Source organism: Molossus molossus, unplaced genomic scaffold, assembly GCF_014108415.1.
Source record: "Molossus molossus isolate mMolMol1 unplaced genomic scaffold, mMolMol1.p scaffold_m16_p_1, whole genome shotgun sequence".
In the NCBI taxonomy this organism is placed as follows: Eukaryota; Metazoa; Chordata; class Mammalia; order Chiroptera; family Molossidae; genus Molossus; species Molossus molossus.
The window spans coordinates 107806348-107828708 of NW_023425344.1; the positions used below are offsets into that span (position 1 = coordinate 107806348).

A 22361-nucleotide genomic window follows, 5' to 3' on the forward strand; every position below is an offset into this window, starting at 1 on the left:
AGATTCTTATGTTGAGACCTAATCCCCAATATGACAGTATTAGGAAGCATGTGTGTGTGGGGTCTTTTGGAGGTAATTAGGTCATGAGGGTGGAGACCTTCAGAATGGGATTAGTATCCTCCTAAAAGAGACCCCACAGAACCCCCTACCCCTTCCACCATTGGGGTTACAGTGGTCTACGAACCAGGAAGCAGGCTTTCACCAGACACCCAGTTGGTCAGCGCCTGGGTTTTGGACTTCCCCGCCTACAGAACTATGAAAGATACATTGCTGCTGTTTGTAAGCCCTCCTGTCTATGGCATTTTTATTGTAGCAGCCTGGATGGATTAAGACAGGAACTGTGGCCAGCAATTTCTTTCCAAGTCTGGTCTAGATCCGGGCTTCTTAGCTTATGTCCTGGGTCTTTCCCCTTCACCAGATGCTGCAGCAAAATGGATCCATTTTCCAGTTCCTGAATGTGAGGTTCCTCTCTCACGTCTGGAACTGGGCCAGACTTTCTCCCTCTCTGTTTCCATCCCTTTTCATTCTCGCTCCCTTTCTCCCTCACTCTTTCTCTTTCATAGTCATTTGTTAATCAACTCCCACAGGTGTTATGCTAGGTTCTGGGATCACCAAGATGAATAAGATTTTGACCTTGTCACCAAGTTCCATGTATTCTAGACCTAGCAGAGAGCTAGGGTTTAAGTGGGTGGAAGCATGGGAAACAGGCACTGACTGATGGCTCGTGGCTCCCTGTGTGCTGTAGGGAGGGTCTGGGTGGGTCGGTGCCTGACCTGGTGCTGAGACTCCGAGGTTTGGTTGTGGATCACACCATGAGAAAGGATGACACATCTTCTGAAACTCTGCAGACCACTCACGAAGATGATTGTGTCCTCTTCTGTGTATTCGAGGCAAGCCGAATCATGGCTCTTATGTGTTGTGTGAACATGGAAAGGGCTGTTTAGTGGTAATCAAGGTAAAACCTACGATTCTGGGATTTAATGGTTTTTCTTTGCAAATAACCACTAAAACAAACTAATCCCAGAAAGAGTATGTGATTGTGCTTTCTCTGAAATTGGCATTAATGATGTTAGAAACGGGCTTATAGTTTTTTCTTCTTACTTCTTCATGCCTGTTGCTATCATAACCTTGTCATCTTTCTTACTTCTACTATTTTACTATCTTAAATTAAGATATTTTAAAGCTGAAAGTAAGGAGAGTATCTATATCTTTCTATTTGTTGTCATCTGGGATTTTTTTTCTTTTTTCTACCAATCTTTTCAAGTAAAAGGAAATCTTCCAGTAGTCTCGAGGACAGCCATACCTGAGATAACCGGACATTTAAATACAGATAGAACCCAACAAAAACAGTCATTCCATGCTCAACTAAGTAAACTTTTACACTTTGTAGTGAAAGTTACACTTACTGAATCATATTTTTATTAGCCATTCTAAATGTTAATCATGAATAAAAGTTTTAATTTGAAACTGATAATTATGAATGTAAAATGGGTGAGTGAAACTGTGTTTTCATATTTCTTAGTATTTAGGCTTTTAAAGAAGCGAGAACAGTCCGAGTGATATAACCATCTCAGTCACTGACAAGCAGAATATTTAACTGGTGTGACAGTTATTAGCATCATGCTAATAACAGGAGATGGGGCTCTAGTAAGATTAAGCGTTAGCTATTTCAGTCCCTCGAGGAAACTGTAAAATTCAGCTTCACTGGGTTGTAATTAGAAACAAAGTGTATTTAAACAGTGAAAAAAAAATCTTAGGTACCTCAGCACACAGTTTGCTAAAGGTATGCGCTTGAAGCCTTTTAATCTCGAGGTGTGGCCTACATTATAAATACTTCCATAAGCATTTACATACTTGACATTTAGCAATATAACAGTGTGTAATCATATCCACATGCCTTGCCGTATGAAAACTTTGTAAGGACGGGGCTGGCTCTTGATGACTCCGTACGTTTTCCTCCTTCATATTGCTGTCCAGGCTCAAAAGAATGCTTTGTCACTGACAAAACAGGTACAGGAGCAGAAGGTCAAGCTTTCTTTTACCATGGTTTTCTTTTTTCCTTTTCTTTAGCAGTAGTATAACTATTGATGATGATGATCATAATCACTATTACGGAGCACTTGCTTGCTTGCGGTTGGCTAGATACAAGAACTGTATTAGTGGACTTGATCCTATCCTTAGGAACTATTAAATAGCACTATTTAAATATTGTTATTGTTGCCATTTTATGGATGAGACCCCTGAGGTACAGAGTGGTTACATAACTTGCCTAAGATCACACAGTGAGCCCAGGGGCTGGGATACCAACCATGTGGTCTGGCTGTGCCCTGGCCTCTCGCTGTGCGCTTGCAGATAAGCTGTGTCTGGAGGTACTGCCTCCAAGTGTCAGCAGCTTTTTGGGCCCTGGTCTATCCTGACTGGGGTTTGTGACTCCTCCGTTTAGTTTCCTTTTTCTTTTTTTTGTCCCCCTCCTGTTAGGTCAAGTACAAAAGAGATTTTGAAGAAAGCAAAGGAAGGGGCTTCAGCATCGTTACCGACACGCCTGAACTACAGAGGCTGAAGAGGACTCAGGAACAAATCAGTAATGTAGGTGATGCTCATGATGTGATAGCACTGACTTGGGTTTCTGAGTGAGAAGTGAGAATAGGTGACTGGGAAGTGTTTGTGTTGCTTTGGTATGTAAACAGCACTCAATGTACTCCTAAAATAGGCCAAGCTCAGCTGTGAAATTCCTCCTCTTTGACTTCATCACAGCTATCTAGGCCCTGACATGACAATGACTATACTTCTTTAGCTTAAAAGAAGCTATTGTAGCCCTGGCCTGTTTGGCTCAGCAGTTAAAGAGTCGGCCTGCGGTCCAGAGAGACCTGGGTTCAGTTTGGGTTCGGTTCGGGTTTGGTTCCTGCTAAGGGCAGTTTGTCCCTGGCCCTAGTGGGTTGTGCGGGTGGCAGCCACTCGATGTGTACCTTTCACGTTGATGTTTCTCTCTCTCTCCCTCCCTCTCTATCTGAACAAAAAATGGAAAAAAAAGTCCTCGAGTGGGGATTAAAAAAATCTTAATAAAGAAAGTTATTGTAATTTAACATCTTATTTCATTTTGAATGATTCTTAGCTTTTGAATTCTTCCAAAATAGGACTTTCATAATTAAGTTAAAAAGCCTGACATTTATTTATTTACTGATGCTGTGGATAAGCATACAGAAATATACATATAAGGTCAAGTATTTTGAGAAATCTCTTATTTGCTAATTATGTGTATATAAGATTTCATACTTTAAATTAGATATTTGTAGAAATGAAGTATTACATCTAATTTTTGAAATAAACATTTACATATGAAGTTGCTTTGAATTTGAAAGCTGCATCTTGTTCAGTAATGTATATTTTTTTTGAAAAAGAAAATTGGGCCTAACAAGTTCAAAGCATATTAGGTATTGAAGTGTTAATTCAGTACTAATTAAAGGTGAATAAACAGCTGTTCTTACCTTTTGTAATTTATGTCTGTGATTATATTTCTTCCAAATTATTATATAAAGTCTGTTAAAATATGTTTCATTCAGAAAAAAATTAGTTCAATGGTAGGTATTCAAGAGTAAATATGAATGAAAATTAACAACTGTGTACATGATTTAAAAGTATGTGCAAATATACATTTTCCATGAGAAGTTTATGTTGTGTGTCACCATATAGTAGCCAAACTTTGTATATCTAAATGTTATGTTATGTAGCCATAATTTCCAAGAATTGTTTAATTAGCAAATGGTTTTAAACTCACTGATATTTGGCTATCATCATTATATATACATATATATTTTATATATATACATATATATACATACATATATATATAACATGATCATATATTACATATATATATAGTGACAGTTTAAAGATAGAATAGTACATAATTTTAGGAAGAATTTTATTTGTCAAAAATTCGAAAACAGAATGATGTTTGAAAAACATTTAGGGTGTGAGAGGAGGCAAAATAGATACTTTTTAATTTTTTCATATCTCCTAATGTTTACCCATTGTTTGCTCTTTAAATGGACATTTTGCTTTTGGAAGGACTTTTCTTCCCTTCAGGAGAAAGGGCTGAATTGAAGGATTCATGGCTTCTGTCCCTCAGTTTTTCTACCCAATCTAAACAAGCCCCACTCATGAATACTGGAGATCACCCTCCTCATCTGTTTTTTTCTTCATTCTTTCCTTAAATCAAAACCTATTTTTGCTTTTTAAAATACAAATTAAAGATATATTCCCCTGGAAATTACATTCAGTAGCGTTTCATTTTTCACAATAGTTTTGGGGAACTGTCATTAAAACAAATAAAAATAATGCTGCACAAAACAAAGCTATAAATCTTCAACTATCACAGAAACTTATTTCAGAAAGAGCTAAACATTTCTACTTAAGACAGCCACACGACAGCTAACATCAGGATTGCAATGGATTAAAAGGTAAGCCTTTTAATTTATATTCAAATTAAGTCAATATTTATATTTAATAAGAAAAGAACTGATCATTCCACCAACCTTTATCATTAGCAGGAATATACATTTTATTCAATACCAGAGGCTGTTTACAGATCCATTCTTCATTATGCAAAAACCCTTATAACACAGGTATGTATATAGAAATGTATATCATATACATAACAGTATATAAGAATATTATGTAGATTAAGCCTATAATTAGACAATGCTGATTTTTAAACACATATAATTTAGATATCTTCACCTTTTTGCAACTGTCTTGATATTAGCAACCATAGCAGTCTTGCAAGTAGTACTTTTAATATGATGAGGTATATTAATATTTGGATAGTAGTAAAAAATATAGATTTCATAATATTACTGTTAGGATTTACTCTTGAAGAAGGGAAACTGTTAAATATTCTGAGGTCTACTGAATTTATTATTCATTTATAAAGGCTGCAACTTTATGAACTTTTTCCGTGACCTCATGGGGTTTTCCATATTAGCCAAAGATCTTTTTTCTATGAGAAGCATGGGCTAATCTGAAAGTTAGTATGTTGGCTAGTTCAATTTTCCACATTACTTTCAGATAAACCCAAACACTGAAATATATTGGCCAAAGCCAGACAGATATTTTGACAGTGGCCTGGACTGTGTCTGTTTTGAGATGAAGAAGGTGAGAAAATGGCCAGACTGGACAGACACCAGACTCTTTCTGCAGGACGTGCTGGGATGCTCATCCTGGAAATAATAAGGGATACAAGATCCGAGCTCCAGCTTCACTACAGGATGACGTAGGTGGGTTAATTAAGCCAGGGTCTTCACAGTATTTATTTTTCCATTTGCTTCATTTTCATACTGGTTTTTACTTTATATGAATGATGTCTGGATCTTTTTATTGAATTTATTGGGTGACACTGGTTAACAAAATTATACAGGTATCAGGTGCACAATTTCACAACACATCATCTGTACACTGTATTATGTGTTCATCACCTCAAGTCAAGTCTCCTTCCATCAATATTTATTCCCCTCTATACCCTCCCCCACCCCGCCCCCCGGCAATCAGCAATCACTACACTGTTATCCCTGTCCGTGAGTTTTTTTCTTTCTTCCTCCTCTTTTTTTTTTTTTTGCTCAATCTGTCTGGATCTTTTTAAGCTGCTTCTAATCCCTTTTGGACTAAAGAAAGTATGAAGACATAAAACAAGGGATTTAATGACAACTCCTAGGTGTTTTGGGTAATACGTTATGGATGAATGGGCATTTTTGATTGCTTGTGTCTGCGTCAGTTACATGGAATTTTTTCACACACTCTCATAATCATTTGTCTGGGATTTAAAATCATTTGGAAATGCCCACTCAGTCTGCATATGTTCGTGAGGTGTGGGATAAAATACAACTGTAAATTTGAAATTGTGTGTAATGAGAAGATGAGAGTGGGTTTAGCCTTGACTTCTTTTGAGGTCTATAATGACAACCTTCTGAACCTGGGAGATTTATTAAATGCTGCAATTTAAAATTCTTCTGCTATATTACTCAGTAGAGCTGCAGAAAGAACAAGAAAAGAGGCCGGATTACAGAATGTACTGAATGGTTGGAAAGAAACAGACCTGATACCCAAATAAAAAATTTTTTCCATGAAATTCCAGAAGATGTCTTATTGCCTCCCCCCATTCTTCCTTCCCAGCCCAATTCTAGGGCATAAATTCACAAATGACAGAAATATCCAAATGTATCTCCACATTTTTTTTTTTTTACTTAGTGATATTTTAGGAAAATGTTCTTAAAAGACAATGTAAAAATGTGAATTGAGGAATTTCTGTGCCTTTGGACATTTTTAAAAACCTTTTTTTTTCTCTGTTGTCCTTATAGCTCTAGCTTGTGTGGGTAATTGGAAAGGCTGTTTCTAATTCAGATGATTACCACCTTCACGTTTAGAAGCAGTGCATTCTGGGAACCAGCAGCAGGGAGCAAGGCCGAATCACGGCCGACATCTGAGGGACTCATCCAGCCTTGAGAAGGTTATTGATGTATTTCATTCTGCCTGCTTACACACTAATATAAGCTGCACTTTCAATTAGCCGAGACAGTCTGTGGATTCATTGTGAAATAAAATGGTAGAGCCCAATTTCGAGAGACTTTTACAACCTTTGTGTTGTAGATAAAATTTAAATGCTTATTTTAAAATTTATTTCAGGTGGCAGAGAAATAGTTTATGAAGGGGAAGGGAAAAAAAACCCAGATGACAAATCTCGTATCTTACAGACTGACTAAGTGTACCATTATGTGATTTGTCAGGATTTGTTCCTGTTCCCCAATACACAAGAAATCATTGTGCGTGTCTGTGTGTATGTGTGCATGTGCCTGTGTGCATTGGCTTCAGTGGGAATCTCTAGAACCCCTTTCCTTAGATCACTAATGACACAGACAATAGTATTTTCACCTGCTCTATATTCTTTCCTTTACCCTGTCAGTATCTATAATTTTCGTTATCTTTCCTATTTCCCGAATACCTGTTTTACTCCCATTTTCAGTTTTGCATACCCATTCTTAAGAAACACTTACTTACTTTACAAGAAAAGCTAAGATTGAAGTCTTTTGAAAACACATTATGCAAAAAAGAGTGTCTCTGTAATTTGATATTGAAATGTAATTATTTTTACTGTTTTTATGTGGCTACATAATTTTTCATTGATGTCTTAGAATGCAAAATAAATTATGTGCTCATTAATAAGCTCACGTGGATACCGTTGATTTTGTTCCCTAAGACTTTGTGAGTTAACTTAAAAATTATTAGATTATTGGAGGTAAACATGGCCTAGTAATTGAATAGCAGTGTCTATGGACTGTTAAAAGATTTGATTCCAAGTTAGGTTGAGTGTAAGGGTGAGGATGAAGGTAGGGAGCACTATCCAGAGATCTGGTCTCTGTTTGTCATTTAAATAAATCATTTTGACAGAGACTGACTGTGGTCATGTTCAGGCTGCTGACAGTGTGAAATTGAGTTGTATGGTGGACAGAGACAAGCAGTCAAGAGAAATCCCCAACGGCAAAATTTGTTATGTAATTGGGTCAACTCATGCATGAGAAATGCATGCTAATTGTAAACTGGTGGCACAATTAGGGTGTATGAGGCAATTAGATCTTATATGAACCCGAACAACTGACACAGGATTTGTCTTTCTCTTCATATTCAGCAAACATTTACAAAGTTTGTTTTTGTTTGTTTGTTTGTTTGTTTTTTGAGGCATGAAAAGTAAAAGTTAGAAAGTCATTTAATGTTAAAATTTAAAAAAAATTCTTAATTTGGTTCCTTTATACAAGAAGCCTAACAGTTTTATAACTAATGAAAACTTACAAGAAATCTTCTAATTTTGAGTAGTAAAATCTAGTACAATAAATCGTTTGAAAGGAGAATGGGATGGTATTTTTGTTATAACTCGAAACTGGGTTGATTAGCATAGACGATTGGTTATGAGGTCAGTGGTTTCCATTTAAGCCCTTGAAGTCTATTATTTTCACATAGTAAATTTACATGTTACTTTAATGGATCAAACTTTATCTCCAGCTTATCTCAACCGGTGGCTCTCATGCATTCTAGAGTGATAGTGGGTCAGCAGCATTATTTTAAAGCAAAGATCAACTGTGTCAGAGAAAGTGATAGGGCAATAACATGCATTTTCCTTCTAATACCTAACACGTGTATGGATGCTTATTCCTTTCAAACACTTTGACATATCCAGTCTCATTAGAGCCCCTGAACAACCTCTCCTCGGGGAAAGTATTTCTATGAGGAATACTTATACTTTCATGAGAAAAATGTACGGAAAATTACCTCGTGGTCCTTTCTTATTTCCAAATCTGTGGTTTCCCTAACACCTGGTTTTGCTTTATTTTTCCACCTAGGGCAGAACTTCAAAGGTTGATCTCTTCTTTTTATCCTCAATTTTTTAGCCACAGTCACTTAAAGAAACAAATACATCCCAGACCAGTAATTACTTGTGCATGGCAAGTACAAGAGTTGTGGTTATAAAATGGCATTGTCTGAAGGAGAGCCTTGGCAAGGGCCCCATAATAAAAGAATTAACACGTATGACTTCTTTTTGGAAACAAAGATTAAGGATCCAGCAAATGATTGCTGAAGATCGTCTTTTGTGAAATCCCTTTTACCCATTCCTTCCTTTTCAGTCCCACGGTGTTCAGGCCCTTATCCTGCCTGAGTTTCTGCAGAGCCTCTTAATTGGCCTTATCTCCTCCCAGGCTCTTTCTGTTCCTTCCATTGTATCTTCAACACTGTCACCATATGACTTTCCAAAATATCTGTTTCATCAAGACCCTAATTATGACCCACTAAAAATTTTTCCTTGGACCTCCACTTTGAAGAGGATCAAGCCTAATCCCTTAAGCCCTTTAATTCTGACTCTAAGGACCCTCCACAATCTGCTTCTAAATTATTTTTCACCTCATCTGTCACTGCCTTCAACACTATTCTTTCATTTCTTTCAGGCCTGGCCAACATGCTCTGTTCTGGGCTTTTACGTGAGTCATTCCTCTTGTTTGGAACAACTCACACTATCTGTGAATGACGTCCCCGGCCCCTGATCCTAGACGCACACTCAGACCCCAGCTCCAGAGATCTCTCTCAACCATGACAGTGCTTTGCACGATAGCACTATTATCTGTACTGCTCATGTCACACAGCACGGTCCACGCTTTGGTTTTAATTAGCATGTCCCATGGTATGTGTTCTACCTCTCTACATTCATGAAGATGAAGATTATTCATGTCTTTTCCAATTTGGTTTTTGTATATCCAAGAATGCATATCATGGTGCTTTGCACCTTATCTTTCTTGTCACATCCTTAATGCAGGCCCTTTCTGTCCCTTGCTTGGACTGTTCTCACCTGCCACAGTTCTGTCTCTTCTCCCTCCCAAGCTGTTCTTCTGTGGCTTCTTGCAAGGTTCCTCAAACACACATGTAATCATGGCACTCTCTTCTTCAAAATCTGTCCGTGGCTCCCCATTGCCTTTAGGCTAAAATGCAAAACCGTTAGTCTGGAGCCTGAGGCTGTCCCAGGCTTAGTGCCAACTGAGGTCTCCAGCCTGGGTGTCTGCCTTGGACTAGAGCCCTGTCCACTTCAGACTTCTGCCTGGAAGGCCGTCTGCACCCGTCCGTATCCACGCTCAGCTCAGGGGCTGCCCGCTCCTCCCGGGCCTTGCTCGTCCTCTCCCCAGCCTGGCAGTCTGGTTCTCTGGCTGCCTTATGAGCTTTCTTCCTCCTGACACAGGATTTGAACTCGGGAGATGCGGGCTGTCCTTCTCTCTGGAACCCAGGGCCTAGCACAGAGCTAAAATTGATAAACAAAGGAAGTGACTGTTTGTGCTAACAAATCTTCTTCCAGTGGTTTCTCACTCTGCCCACGCGAGGCTGTGGGCTCTGTGACTTAGGCAGGACCGCCCTTGATAAACACACCCACCTTGATACTTCGAGGGGTGGATCCCCCTCGAATTGTGTGAATTCCGTCTTACAATGGCAATTATTCCAAGGAATTTCAATCTTTCTAAATTTATTTTAATCAAACATCTATTAAGATCTATGTGTATATCGCATCGATTTTCTTCCTTAAAACTCCCAGATCTTTCCTTCATTCTCTCATTCTCTAGACTAAAGTAGTTAACTAATAAATATTTGCTCAGTAAATGACTGAATTCTATTAAGGGTGTTATTTCTTTTATTTTCTCAAGTTGTTTTTTTTTTTTTTTTTTTCTTTCTTTTTCAGAGGAGTCTGCCTTCCCATCCATCTAAGTTCTAGGCAAATACATTTTTTTTTTTTAGGATAAGAGCCACAATACAGTAGGGAGCTGATCAATCCCTTCAACACAGAATTGCTAATACCTAGAATAATGCTTGACACATAGCAGGTACAGAGTACATCTGTGCTGAGTAAACGAATGAAGCAATAATATTTAAAATATTGACTAATTTTGCACATTCTTCCTCTTGAATCTTTACAAAAGAGGTAGGTTTTAAAATTGCTTCGAATTAGTCATTTTTTTGTGCTGCTTGGTAAGCACCTGTTTTTCACTTCCTCCTGTTTTTACTTAAATATTTCTGTAGTTTCGTGAAATGATTGTAGCAGTATTCTCTCAGCAAAGCAGGACCAATTGCTTTCTGATGTGGCACCTAAAATTTTCATTATATTAGAAATGCAAGGACTGCCCTTGTTAAAGTGTCAGAGCTTGGGAATTCTTGTTGGTATCTAAGTATCAGAAAAATCGGGCCTGCACTAGTCTGCGGAGGCTGCCCTAACAGAATACTTCAGGCTGTGTGGCTTCAACAATGCAGTTTCCTCACAGTTCTAGAGGCTGAAGTCCCAGATCAAGTCCAGAAGGTGGTTTCTGCTGAGAGTTCTCTTCCTAGCTTGCAGAGGCCACTTTCTTGCTATGTCCTGACATGACCTTTCCTTGGTGCGTGTGCATCAGAGAAAAAAATCTCTGGTGTTTCGTCCACTTCTTTTAAGGCAGCGGTTCTCAACCTGTGGGTCGAGACCCCTTTGGGGGTGGAACGACCCTTCACAGGGGCCGCCTGAGACCATCGGGAAACACTTATTTCCGATGGCCTTAGGAACCGAGACACCCTCCTCTGTCTGTCTCCAGGCGGGTCCGCCCCCATGCAGATTCGCCCACATACAACATGAGGAGCAGGGTTGTGCAGGAGGAACTGGATCAAAGGGTCGCGGCATTAGGAAGGTTGAGAACCACTGTTAAGGGCACCAACCGAGTAGGCCTACCTAATGGCCTCATTTAACCTTAACTACTTTCTTAAAGACTCCATCTCCAAATACAATCACAGGGGGTTAGGGCTTCAAAATGTGAATTTTGGGCGGGAGCACAATTCAGTTCACAACAGGTCTGAATGAGGAATAATCTGCGTACATCACCGGGTCGTGTGGAGACAATGAAGTAATATACACCGTGTAGCCCGCGGAGGTGGATGGCACCTCCTGTTCGTTCCAAGAAGATGTATACAATCAGTTTGTTATTTTTTCCTATTTCCAAACTGAATAATCTTAATTAAACAAAATTCCTTCTAGGTCCTATTTTCAATCCTTTATTGGCCCTTTCAAGCCTCTTTATTTGTGGTTTTTGTAAGCAACAGTCATTTATAGAAACAAAGATAATTTACAGCTGTAGTAATTATGTTACTAAGTTTTCCAGGTCTCAATTGAGCTGTGCAGATCACTCACAGTTTGGCCTGGGCAGAGGTGAAGGAGGAGGGAAGCCCTGGCCAGTCTTGCTCAGTGGTTAGAGTGTGGACCCACAGATCAAAGTCTCGGGTTCGATTAGGTCAAGGGCACGGACCTCAGTTGCAGTTCATCCCGGGCCCTGGTCAGGGTTGTGCGGGAGACAACCAATCCGTGTGTCTCTTAGGTAGATGTTTCTCTCTCTCTCCTCCTCCCCCTCCCCTTCCCACTCTATCAGATGATAAATAGAAAAATACCTTCGGGTGAGGATTAAAAAAAAGCCCCCTCCCCTTCTGAAAAGCCATCTTTGCACCGTGGTTCCTACGGCTGCCTCTCAGCTGGCCGGGCGCCTCCGCTGCCACGGATTCCGGCAGCTTCTGGCAGCTTCTTCTCCAGAGCCTTCAAGCTCGCGCGCTCTCTCTCTCTCTCTCTCTCTCTCTCTCTCTCTCTCTCAACCCGCTGCGTCGGATCCCGGCTGCCCACCGTGTCAGATGCGGCGGTGGACAACAGCTCGGGGGTCCCCAAGGGCTTCATGGAGAAGGAAGTTGTGGAGGCGGCAGAGAATGGAAGAGCCGCAGCTGCTAATGGGGACGCTAGTGAGGAAAATGGGGAGCAGGAGGCTGACAGTGAGGCAGATGAAGAAGGAAGGGAGGAGGAGGAGGAGGAGGAGGAAGGTGATGATGAGCAAAAGGATGAAGATGAGGAGGCCGAGGCAGCTATGGGCAAACGGGCAGCTGAAGATGATGAGGATGACGATGTTGACACCGGGAAGCAGAAGACCGATGAGGATGACTAGACAGCAAAAAAAAAGGAAAAGTTAAACTTAAAAACAAACAAACAAACAAAAAAAACAAAGGCCGCTGTGATCTAGTCACCCTCCACTTCCCGTCTCAGGATCTAAACGTGGTCACCTTCCAGTGGAGAGGTCCGCCCGCCGCGGGCAGCGCCACCTGCAGGTGACAGCACTCGCCACCACCCAACCAAACCCACAGCGTGAATTTGCAACAGGGGAGGGAAAAGAACCCAAACTACCAAGGCCCTGTTTTTTTCTTTTTGAGTACTTTAAAAAGAAAAATTTGTATTTTTTATTTACATTTGATATTTTCGTACATATTGTTAGGGGTCAACCATTTTTAATGATTTCGGGATGACCAAACCAGCCTTTGGAGCGTTCTCTGTCCTGCTTCTGCCTTTACTTGTGGTGTGACCATGTTCATTATAATCTCAGAGGAGAAAAAAAAACCTTGTTAAAAAAATCAAAAACAAAAACAACAACACATCTTATTCTGAGCATTCCACCAACTTTTCGTATATGTACTTAGCTGTACTATAAGTAGCTGGTTTGTATGACATGGTTAAAAAGGCCAAAGATAAAAAGGTTTCTTTTATTTTCTTTTTTTTTTGTCTATGAAGTTGCTGTTTCTATTTTCTTTTTGGCCTGTTTGATGTATGTATGAAACAAAATTGTCCAACAATAAACAGGAATTTTATTTTGCTGAGTTGTTCTAAAAAAAAGGGAAGAGGTGTAACAGTAGAAAGAAGCATCCCTGAGCCACAGAGAAAGTCTAATCAAGACTAGCTTAAAAAAAAAAAAAATCTCAATTTCTGGTGCAATGTACAGATTTAAAACTTAAAAAGTATCTGATTTTTCTTCCAGATTTTATTGTACCATTTGGAACATCCCTGCAGAGAGTGTGTACTATACTGAATGTTAAAGAAAAACCAGAAATCTTACATATATATTTGTGGAGCCTCCAGATGTGACTATCATTAATAATTATGTCACATAATTACAATTTCAATGGATATTTGGAGGTAAGTTTAAAACCTGTTGTTATTTTAGTTAATAAGTGTTATTAGGAGGTCATGAATCAAGGGAGACATATAGAGATTTGATGAAAACTCATTGGTACCCAACCCAAGCCAAGATTGTACAATTTAAAAAAAATTACATGATTGAAAGTGAGAAGCAAAAATTAAAAAATGTATATATATATGTGTATATATATATACACACACACACACACACACACACACACACACACACATACAGATATGTTCTCTAGTTTGCACTTCATTTTCCCAGAAGAACGATGTTATAAATATTGCTTGTCTTTATTTTTGGCTTGTACTTTCTACTGTAGCTTTTCTTTCACAATAATCAAGGCTGTTGACCACCTCTTGCTCCTCTGCTCATGATCATATGCAGTGCTGCTTCTGAAAGCATCTCCATAGTTCTGCTTGAAGGACCTATTATTTAGTGAAGTACCTCCAGACTTGGCTCCAAGGACAAAAAGCAGTAAGTTATGATCTTTTTTTTTTTGTTTGTTTGCTCATATTTCTGATTGACTTTCCCCCTTGTGGTTACATTAATTAATTGTAACAAAGTAAACCTTTAATTTGTTTTAATTAAGCTTCTGTACCACTGTATCCTTAAAATTACAATGTCAAAATTTGCTTGTGTTTAGCAAACTGTGAAAAAAAGTATAGGTTTAGGAAAAAAAGAAGGAAAACACTTTAAAATCATTCTGTTCTTCTTAAAACTTGTTATTTTTGATAGAGAGAATTGATTTCCCCTAACAAACTGATTTAAATACTTACTTTTGTTGTGTAAATTATGAGGCCTCTCAGGACAAGTGATATTTCTTGTTCATGCTTGAATTCTGCAGAACATGGTGCTTCGGCTATAAAGAATAAGATCGAAGTACAAGGGGCCTTCACAGCTACCTGACATGTGCACAGGTGTTTATTCATTTAACATTTGCAGTGGACATCTCGTTGCACCAGGCCCTGTGGATTGCATAAATTTTAAAAAGTCCTGAAAAGAAACTACTTTCGGAAACAATTATTGGGCTTAACAAACATTTTTCAGTGTGTACTATGTGCCAGGCCCTTTGCCGGAGGTGGGTGGAGTGGGATATAATGAGGAATAAAATAGATATGACCCCTGACCTCCGGAGCTTGCAGTTTATCCTCTGCCAGGTGAGCAGATCATTGCTGCACAGAGTGATGCATGCTCGACAGAGGGAGCTTTGGGAGGTACAGGACGCGAACCCTTGCCGTGGCTATTTAAAATAGTTGAAGAATTTCATTGAATCTTTTTTGTAAACTGGTGCTATCAATTTTGCTTCTAAGTTTGCCTGTCTCCTTATGTATTTCCTGCCTGTCACTATGGGTTTCCAGAAAATATCTCTTAAATTAATCTAACCATAGAATTATATATAAACTGTAGAAAGTGCTCATTTATAGGAGAGTGTCGATCATCAAACTTTTAAATTTCAGGATGGTTAAAAATGATCAATATAAATTTCTGTATACATTTACTAATTCATACATATGTTCTCTACTTTGGTTTTCAGTGCTTAAGAAGTTGAAAGGTTTTGAAAATAAAACTATGGCCATTTTTCTTCATCTCTTTCCCCAGCCTCTGTAGTGATATTTCCAAAACGAGATTTTTTTCACAACCTGGTCCAAAATAATTGACAAAACATTTTGCTTTTAAAATGTATCTACAAGAGCCACATAGGCACCTGCGATGTGTATGTTTCCCACGCACATGTAGAGTGTACAGACGTGTTCGAGCTCAGAGCTACCGAAAGGAATGATAAGCATTGCTTAGTGCTGTTCGCTTCCACCTGGGGCGGTCTTGGCCCGTCCGTGCTGACAGCGGACCTCTGGGACGCCCCCTCTGTGCTGTGGGGTCTTTTCCTGCCAAACATTGTTCTCTTGAGAGATTAAATAGCTGAATCAGTGTGGCCCAAATCTTGGTCCTGCTGAGAGTATTAAGACTCCTGCAGGTTGTAATACAGATTAGCTGGGGAGAGCGCTGTTGGAAAAATAAAGTGAGTTTCTCTAAATGGATTTAACAACTGCTGTGAACCTTTTTGTGTCCTCCAGCATGAGCGAGTGGGCTGGCAGTTAACCATTTATTTTCCTCTTTACCCCCAAAGTTGTTCTAGTCCACTCGTGGGCATTTACTGTAAACATTTTCATAATTTTATGTCACATGCATATTTTGCCAGGTAAGGCATTTGACATGTTAAACTACTATGTCCTGTGGAGGGTAGATCGTTATTGACTTTATTTATTTAAGGAGGAAAGCCATTTTTTTTGTACTGATAAAGTTAATTTAATGTTATTTATAAAATGGAGTAAACCACACCACTGAGGTTTTTTAGAGTAAACTGATTAGCATATTGCATTCGGATCATAGGCTTTATATTATTGGTTGAAAAATTGTGGAATCTCTAACAAGAGGTGGAACAGATGGCTAAAATTATTTCTATTGCTTCCGCCTCTACTCTGTTAAGATTTCTACTTCTAGGGTTGGTTGATAACCTTTGAAGCTTCTAAATTCTAAGAGATTATGATGCTTTCCTTTAAATTAAATAAATTAAAAAACCAATAGCAATGACACTAAACTCCAAAGCATAAGCACACAGATAACCTGAAAATAATTAGTCGTTTGTTAGATTTTTCTGGTTGCTGGGTTCCGGGTCAGTTCATCAAACTCGTTTCTCTTTTGGGGGCCCCTCAGCTCTCTTATGTCTGAAGCATGTGCTCAGTCTGTTTATGAGACGGTCCTCCCATCTGCTTCCTGCATTGCTGCCCATTTGTCTCCTGACACCTCGTGTGTGTGTGTGTGTGTGTGTGTGTGTGTGTGTGTGTGTGAGAGAGAGAGAGAGAGCTCCCCATACAAGTGTCTGTGACTGATTGTAAATGGCAAAGGACGACACAACTGTAGCACCATTGAACTGATCAGTGCTGTTTACTTTTGTAGGCGGCTCCTTTGATGATTACTGTGACTACTACAATAATATCATGAAAAGATAAATAATGAAGTTATTATTATTTTTTAACTTGTTGCCATAAGTACACCAAAAACGGGAGGTAAAAAGGTCCTGAGGGCGAGCATGAGAAGATGGGAGCGGTATGAGTTTGGCAGCTTTTAGCTGTGTTCATAACACAGCCTGCGTTTTGTAGCTCTCCTGTGTGAGGCTGTTAGAGCACCTCCTGCTCTGACGTTGTTTTCTGTGGAAGTCAGCTTGCAGCTGTCCCGAGCTGTTGGTGGGGGAACTAGGGTCAGAGCTGAGGTCTTCTGTCCTCTGATCTGGTTTGCCTTTCTTCGGGGACACGTGACCCTGAGTCACCTTTTTGGCACTGCCGAAATTTGTAGCCGTTCAGAAAGAGACTTTCAAGGTGCCTTGAAAAAGGCCTCCTAAGTACTAAACTGTAAATCCCCCACAATTTCATTAATGGCTCAAAAACACATCAGTTCCAGGGGACAGGGTATGACTGCGTTATCCTTAGCTAAATGTCCACGGATTTCTGTGCCTAGGCTCTCGAATTTGAGTCTCACAATATGAAGGCCGTGCCCTTATTAAATTATGAAGTATATCACATATATAAACAGTTCATGTGCTCCATGTACCTGCCACCCAGCTTACGAAATGGAGCGTTTTGGAAGCCTTTGAAGGCCCTGACTAGTTACCGGTAACACAAGGGCCACTAATTCCTCCCAACACAGATTTTCATGGTGAAATGATGAAAGGATGGCATGAAAATCCAATTCCCATTGATGGAAACAGCGTAAGGATTTGGGAGGAAACGTCATGGGTTTCTTGCATCATTAAAGCACAGGCCACCTGGAGGGTTATCCTCAGTCAGCCCTTCAGCACTCCGGCATGAACACGTCACTGCGTCACTGCGCGCCCCTGCTTGGACTTGGGTGACCCCCTGAATTCTGTGCTGGGCACAGTCATTCACATTGGATATTTATTTGTATTTCTCACCCATCCCTAGAAATAGTTGTCATTATCGTCGTGTCACAGGTGAGACAAGCTCAGAGGGTGAGTCGGCTGCCTAAATGCACACCCCTGAGAACAGAGCAGGACTTCGAGTCCAGGTTTTTTTCTGACTTCAAAAGGCAAGCTGTTCCCGTGACACCACATTGCAGGGCCATATCTCCTGTTATGCCTAGAGCCCCTGTGCCATAGAGCAAATGTTGTAGATATGAGCTGCTTTTTGTTGGTGCAGAATTAATTTAACTTTAAAGGGCATGTTGCAGGTCACTTAGTGATATGAGGGCCAAATGTAGACGTTTCAAATTTCTTGACAGCGAGAACAGCTTTATCTCCCATGATAGAATGTCTCGTTCCAACGTTCCTTCTGTGCTGGGGTGCAAGAGGCTTTGCATCGCCTCAGACAGTGGGATTTATTCATGTGATGCCTGATGTTAAGGTTTAATACATGATCTCCTTTAGGATGCACTTACCTTTCTTATTCTGCCCTCCTCTGAAGGGGACTGCTCTGTGCTTGGCATGGTTTTAGGAGCTGAGGAAGCAAGACCTAAGTATGTACAGTTTCTCTCTTAGCCCGGAACACACAACCAGCTGGCAAGTGTGTCAGGAGGGAGATGAGGTTTCGGTTGTACAGAGATATAACCTGGCCCTACTGGTCCCTCATGGCTTACAGAAGAAGGGGGCATGAGATGAGTTTCTGTGAATGAATCAACATAGAGGAAGGGAGGGAGAGGAGGTGCTGAGTGGTGGGAGGCAAAACACTTCCTGTAGGCGAACCAAACACACAAGGAGTCAAGAATGAAACTGCACGGTGTTTTGGACGAACTGCAAATACCAATTTTACCCTGGAGAATTTGGGGAGTACTAAAAGGTCTTTTTTATAAAGGAATGACACTAGATTTTAGGGTCATCATTTGTCTACATGTTACGAGTCGTTTATCTAGTCCTCTTGGCAGTCTGGGCCCTCCGTGGGTTGGATTTCACTGTAATTTTCACCATGGGATTTTGAGGCCCCTCATTTCTAGCCAGTGAGTTGGTTTTGGGGGAACAAAAGGAATAAAATCATGATTTCTTGTATCTCTGTGTTTTTAAGCTATGCCAATTAAAAAAAGTAATTTAAACAGTTTTATTGCATGGATTTAGAACTGAATGACAAACGCTGAGCTCAGGTGTCTTTATGATATCTAAATAGGGCAGGGGTGTGTTCACGTCCCCCTGTGCTACAAGCCTGGGATGGCTAGTCTCAGACACAATGTCAGGTTGGCAGGTCTGAGAATGGAAACCGGCATAAATACGGCTGCCTTGAGCACTGCATGCAAATACTGCATTAGTCCCATGCAAATATGGAGAGAAAAATCTCAGTCAACTGTCAGTAATGGGGGGTCTTCTGGTAAACTTTTTATTGTATTGTAATAAAGGTTAAGCCTAAACCTTTGTTGATCTTATTGGCAGTGTTTCTAAAAGTTAGATGACAGACCAGACTGCAGCTAATTTTGACTCAAAACTTTAACTGCCTCATGCCTAACATGCAGGCCAGAGATCATGGACATCGATCAGCACAGTGACAGTCCAAGTGATGACCAGAGTCCCCGGTGTCCTCAGGACACTGTCCGGAAATAACCATTTTGGCAGTTTACGAGGGTGCTTGTCTGAGATTATTTGCCTCTGACTCCTAAAGTCAGAATGCAAAGGAACAAAATCCTAGTAGTTGAATAGTTTTGAATGACTTCGTTTTGTATGTGTAAGGAATTGAGGACTTGATCCTAGTTAAAAGCAAAGGAAGTTAGTTTTGAATTGTAGCAAGATGTATAGGTAAGAAACAAGAAATAACTTCCTACCATATGTGGATTATAAGATAAAGGCTCTTTCAACTTGTAAAATGACCTATTTAGGAAGAGCATTATATCGCATTCATCATGTTTCTCTTCTCCTACATCTCGGATCGGAACGATGGTATTTAATGCTTATTTTAGTGGAGAGGATCAACGAGAGCACGGGGGAAAGACCTTCGCGCAGTGCAGAAGAAAGGCACCATTAAATAAAAACATGAAACCGAGCGCTCTCTGTGGGGATAGGTACACCGAGGGATGACTGGCTTTCCTTTCTGGCCTTTTACAGTTTTGTTAAAATGTAATGGAGAAACACGAGGAAAGCAGTGCAGTCTGGCTTGGGGGAGTCGGGAAGGGCCCACGCCCATTGCAGGGTCGGGAAAGCCGGGCCCGCGTCACTGGGCTGACCTGGCTCAGCAGGTGCTCTCTTCAGTCCCTTCAGATCATACATCGAAGGCCACGTGGTGGCCAATTCTTCCAGAAGATTCCAAAATGTTCTATTTTGAAATGGGGATTAATAATAGGCAGAAAGTTGTAATGTTTTTTTTTAAATTATTATTATTATTTTTTTATCCTCACCTGAGGACATTTTTCCATTTTTTGTTCAGATAGAGTGGGGAGGGAGAGAGGGAGAGAGAGACATCGATGTGAAAGGGACACATCGAGTGGCTGCCACCTGCACGACCAACCAGGGCCGGGGACAAACTGCAACCGAGGTACATGCCCTTAGCGGGAACCGAACTCGGGTCTTTCTGGACCGCAGGCCGACGCTCTAACCGCTGAACCAAACCGGCCAGGGCAGAAAGTTGTAATGTTTTTACGAAAGGTTTTATTTTCTCTTTCCTTATGGTTTTGTTCTTGTAAAGAGTATTTGAGTGCAGCCAGTGTGACTCAGTGGATTGAGCACCCCCCATGGACTGAAAGGTCACCAGTTCAATTCCCAGTCAGGACACATGCCCAGGTTGTGGGCCAAATCCCCAGTGGGGGGTGTGCAGGAGGCAGCCAGTCGATGTTCTCTCTCATCGATGTTTCTGTCTCTCTCTCCCTCTCACTTCCTCTCTCTCTAAAATCAATAAAGGAAAAAAAAATTAAAATATATTTGAGAGATCTGATGTTTATGGCCTTGAAAAAGAGTCAACTAAACCTTTTTAAGGTGGGACAATGTTCAAGTCTATTGAACAATGTTGGATTACGAGATAATTTTGAAGGACAGAGTAGACAATAATTAGAACAGGCAGAAACTAAGCCATAATGAACAGTAATCTTAAAGGAAATTAAAACACAGAAAACACTGCATTATTTATTTGGATTCAGTGGGAACGTGCTGAGCGAGAGGCAGCTGGCTCTCCGCGTTTTGGAATGTTTATAGAACTGGAGAAGGAGCCGTCAATCAGATTTAAGCTCCCACTTAATTCTTGCTCTTAGGCCAGATCTAACTGTAAAGGGAAGTGGGAAACAGACTCAGTTTACTATGTGACTCAGGACAGAAAAGGGGCCAGAGTGACAAGAGGACTTGAGCTTGGATTCTGCCCACACCAGTTTCATCATCACTACTCACCATTTCCTAGGTTCTTTTCTTGGCAGATCTTGGGCTTTCGAGCTGATTTTAGAGGTGGGCAAGAGCAGGATTCAAATGCAGCATCTCCTTTTGTCACCTGTTACTCTGGGAAATGGAGTAATACGTGTGTTCTGCTTCATTCGCTTCATTGTATCTAAGTTTCCACATCTGTAAAGTGGAAATAAAAAACATTCAACTTGGAAGATTATTATGAGAATTAAATATTAGCTCTTATAATGTAATTAAAACATAGCATAGTGCTCAATAACTTGTAGTTTTCTTATTATGGAATAAACTGGAAATTGAGACGAGATCCTGGCATGAAAATGTTTTAAAGTCATTTCATTTTGTATTTGTAGAAATAGCAGCATTTACAATCTTCAAATTTATTACCATTTATAACAGTTTATCTAATTTATTTGGACTTCCTCCCAGTAACATTTTTTTTATTACTGTCCATCACAGTTTTGTATAAAACATCTTCATTAAACAAGGTTTCAGAATTTTCCTGGGGGCTAACATGTACTATCACATTTTCACTGATGGGAGTAGAAATTGATCCTTTTAATGAGAATAAGCATACTGACCTAATGATTCTCATGTAGTAAAGGTGAAAAAATTCCTCACTAATGCAGCTTGGCACAACAGATATTATTATAAGTTCAGAAGTGAATTGTTTCCCAGTTTAGGCTCAGAACTCCAAGAATTGTAGACAAATCCCTAATGATGTCTGCTTCCTCACAAGCATTCTGATAAACATCAGGGTCATTTAAATGCCAGCTTATAAATAGGATGGAGGAGATGGATGGAAGATGAAGGAGAACCTATATTTCTGCTAAAATTCTGTATTTTAACTTAAAAGGGTACATTTAAATTCTGCTTCTGCTTCATTAAAAGGCACAGATTCTAGACTCAGGCTTTGACCTGAAGGAGCAGATCTGTCGGTGCCCATGGCTATTTCCAGCGATACTGCTGTTTTAAGGCTGTGTGTGTGCTGCGTCCCGTATCCGTGTTCTTCCACGCCGCGCTCAGCCCTGTGATAACGAGATGCCGATGATCATCTAGTGTCCGTTGATATTAGTGTGACTTGTAGGCTCCCAGTAGCCATTCGTCATATTTAGCACAGTCTTGGCAGGTGGAAATTTCTGTTGCTTGTCATCCAGAAATAAATATGTTTTGTGATCACTGTGATAGATACCTTTGTGTGGATTCCACGAAATCCACGTCTAAGAGGGGATCGGAGATGCTTCCTCAGGGAGGCTTACACATTTACCCCCGTGTCAAAGGACTGCTTTAGCCTTCTTCCTCCCCAGCCATCCACCCTGTGGGTCCTTGAGCTCGGGGAATGTGGGCAGTCATATTTTTAACCCCAGACATAGTCCCTGGCGTGAATTAATGTCCAATAAACGTTCTAATGAATAAGTAAAACTGTGTGGCACTTGGCTTCG

The 22361-nt window shown here is 40.2% G+C and overlaps 1 protein-coding gene across 1 annotated transcript; it reads left to right on the plus strand.

Annotated features, from left to right (window-relative positions):
* The first annotated feature begins 812 nt into the window (after positions 1–812).
* On the plus strand, positions 813–12521 carry LOC118635664 (prothymosin alpha-like). The gene is made up of 4 exons (XM_036270406.1): positions 813–890; positions 2479–2586; positions 5068–5154; positions 12180–12521. Exons 1-4 carry the CDS (start codon positions 813–815, stop codon positions 12519–12521), a joined length of 615 nt encoding a protein of 204 aa, XP_036126299.1.
* The last annotated feature ends 9840 nt before the right edge of the window (positions 12522–22361 follow it).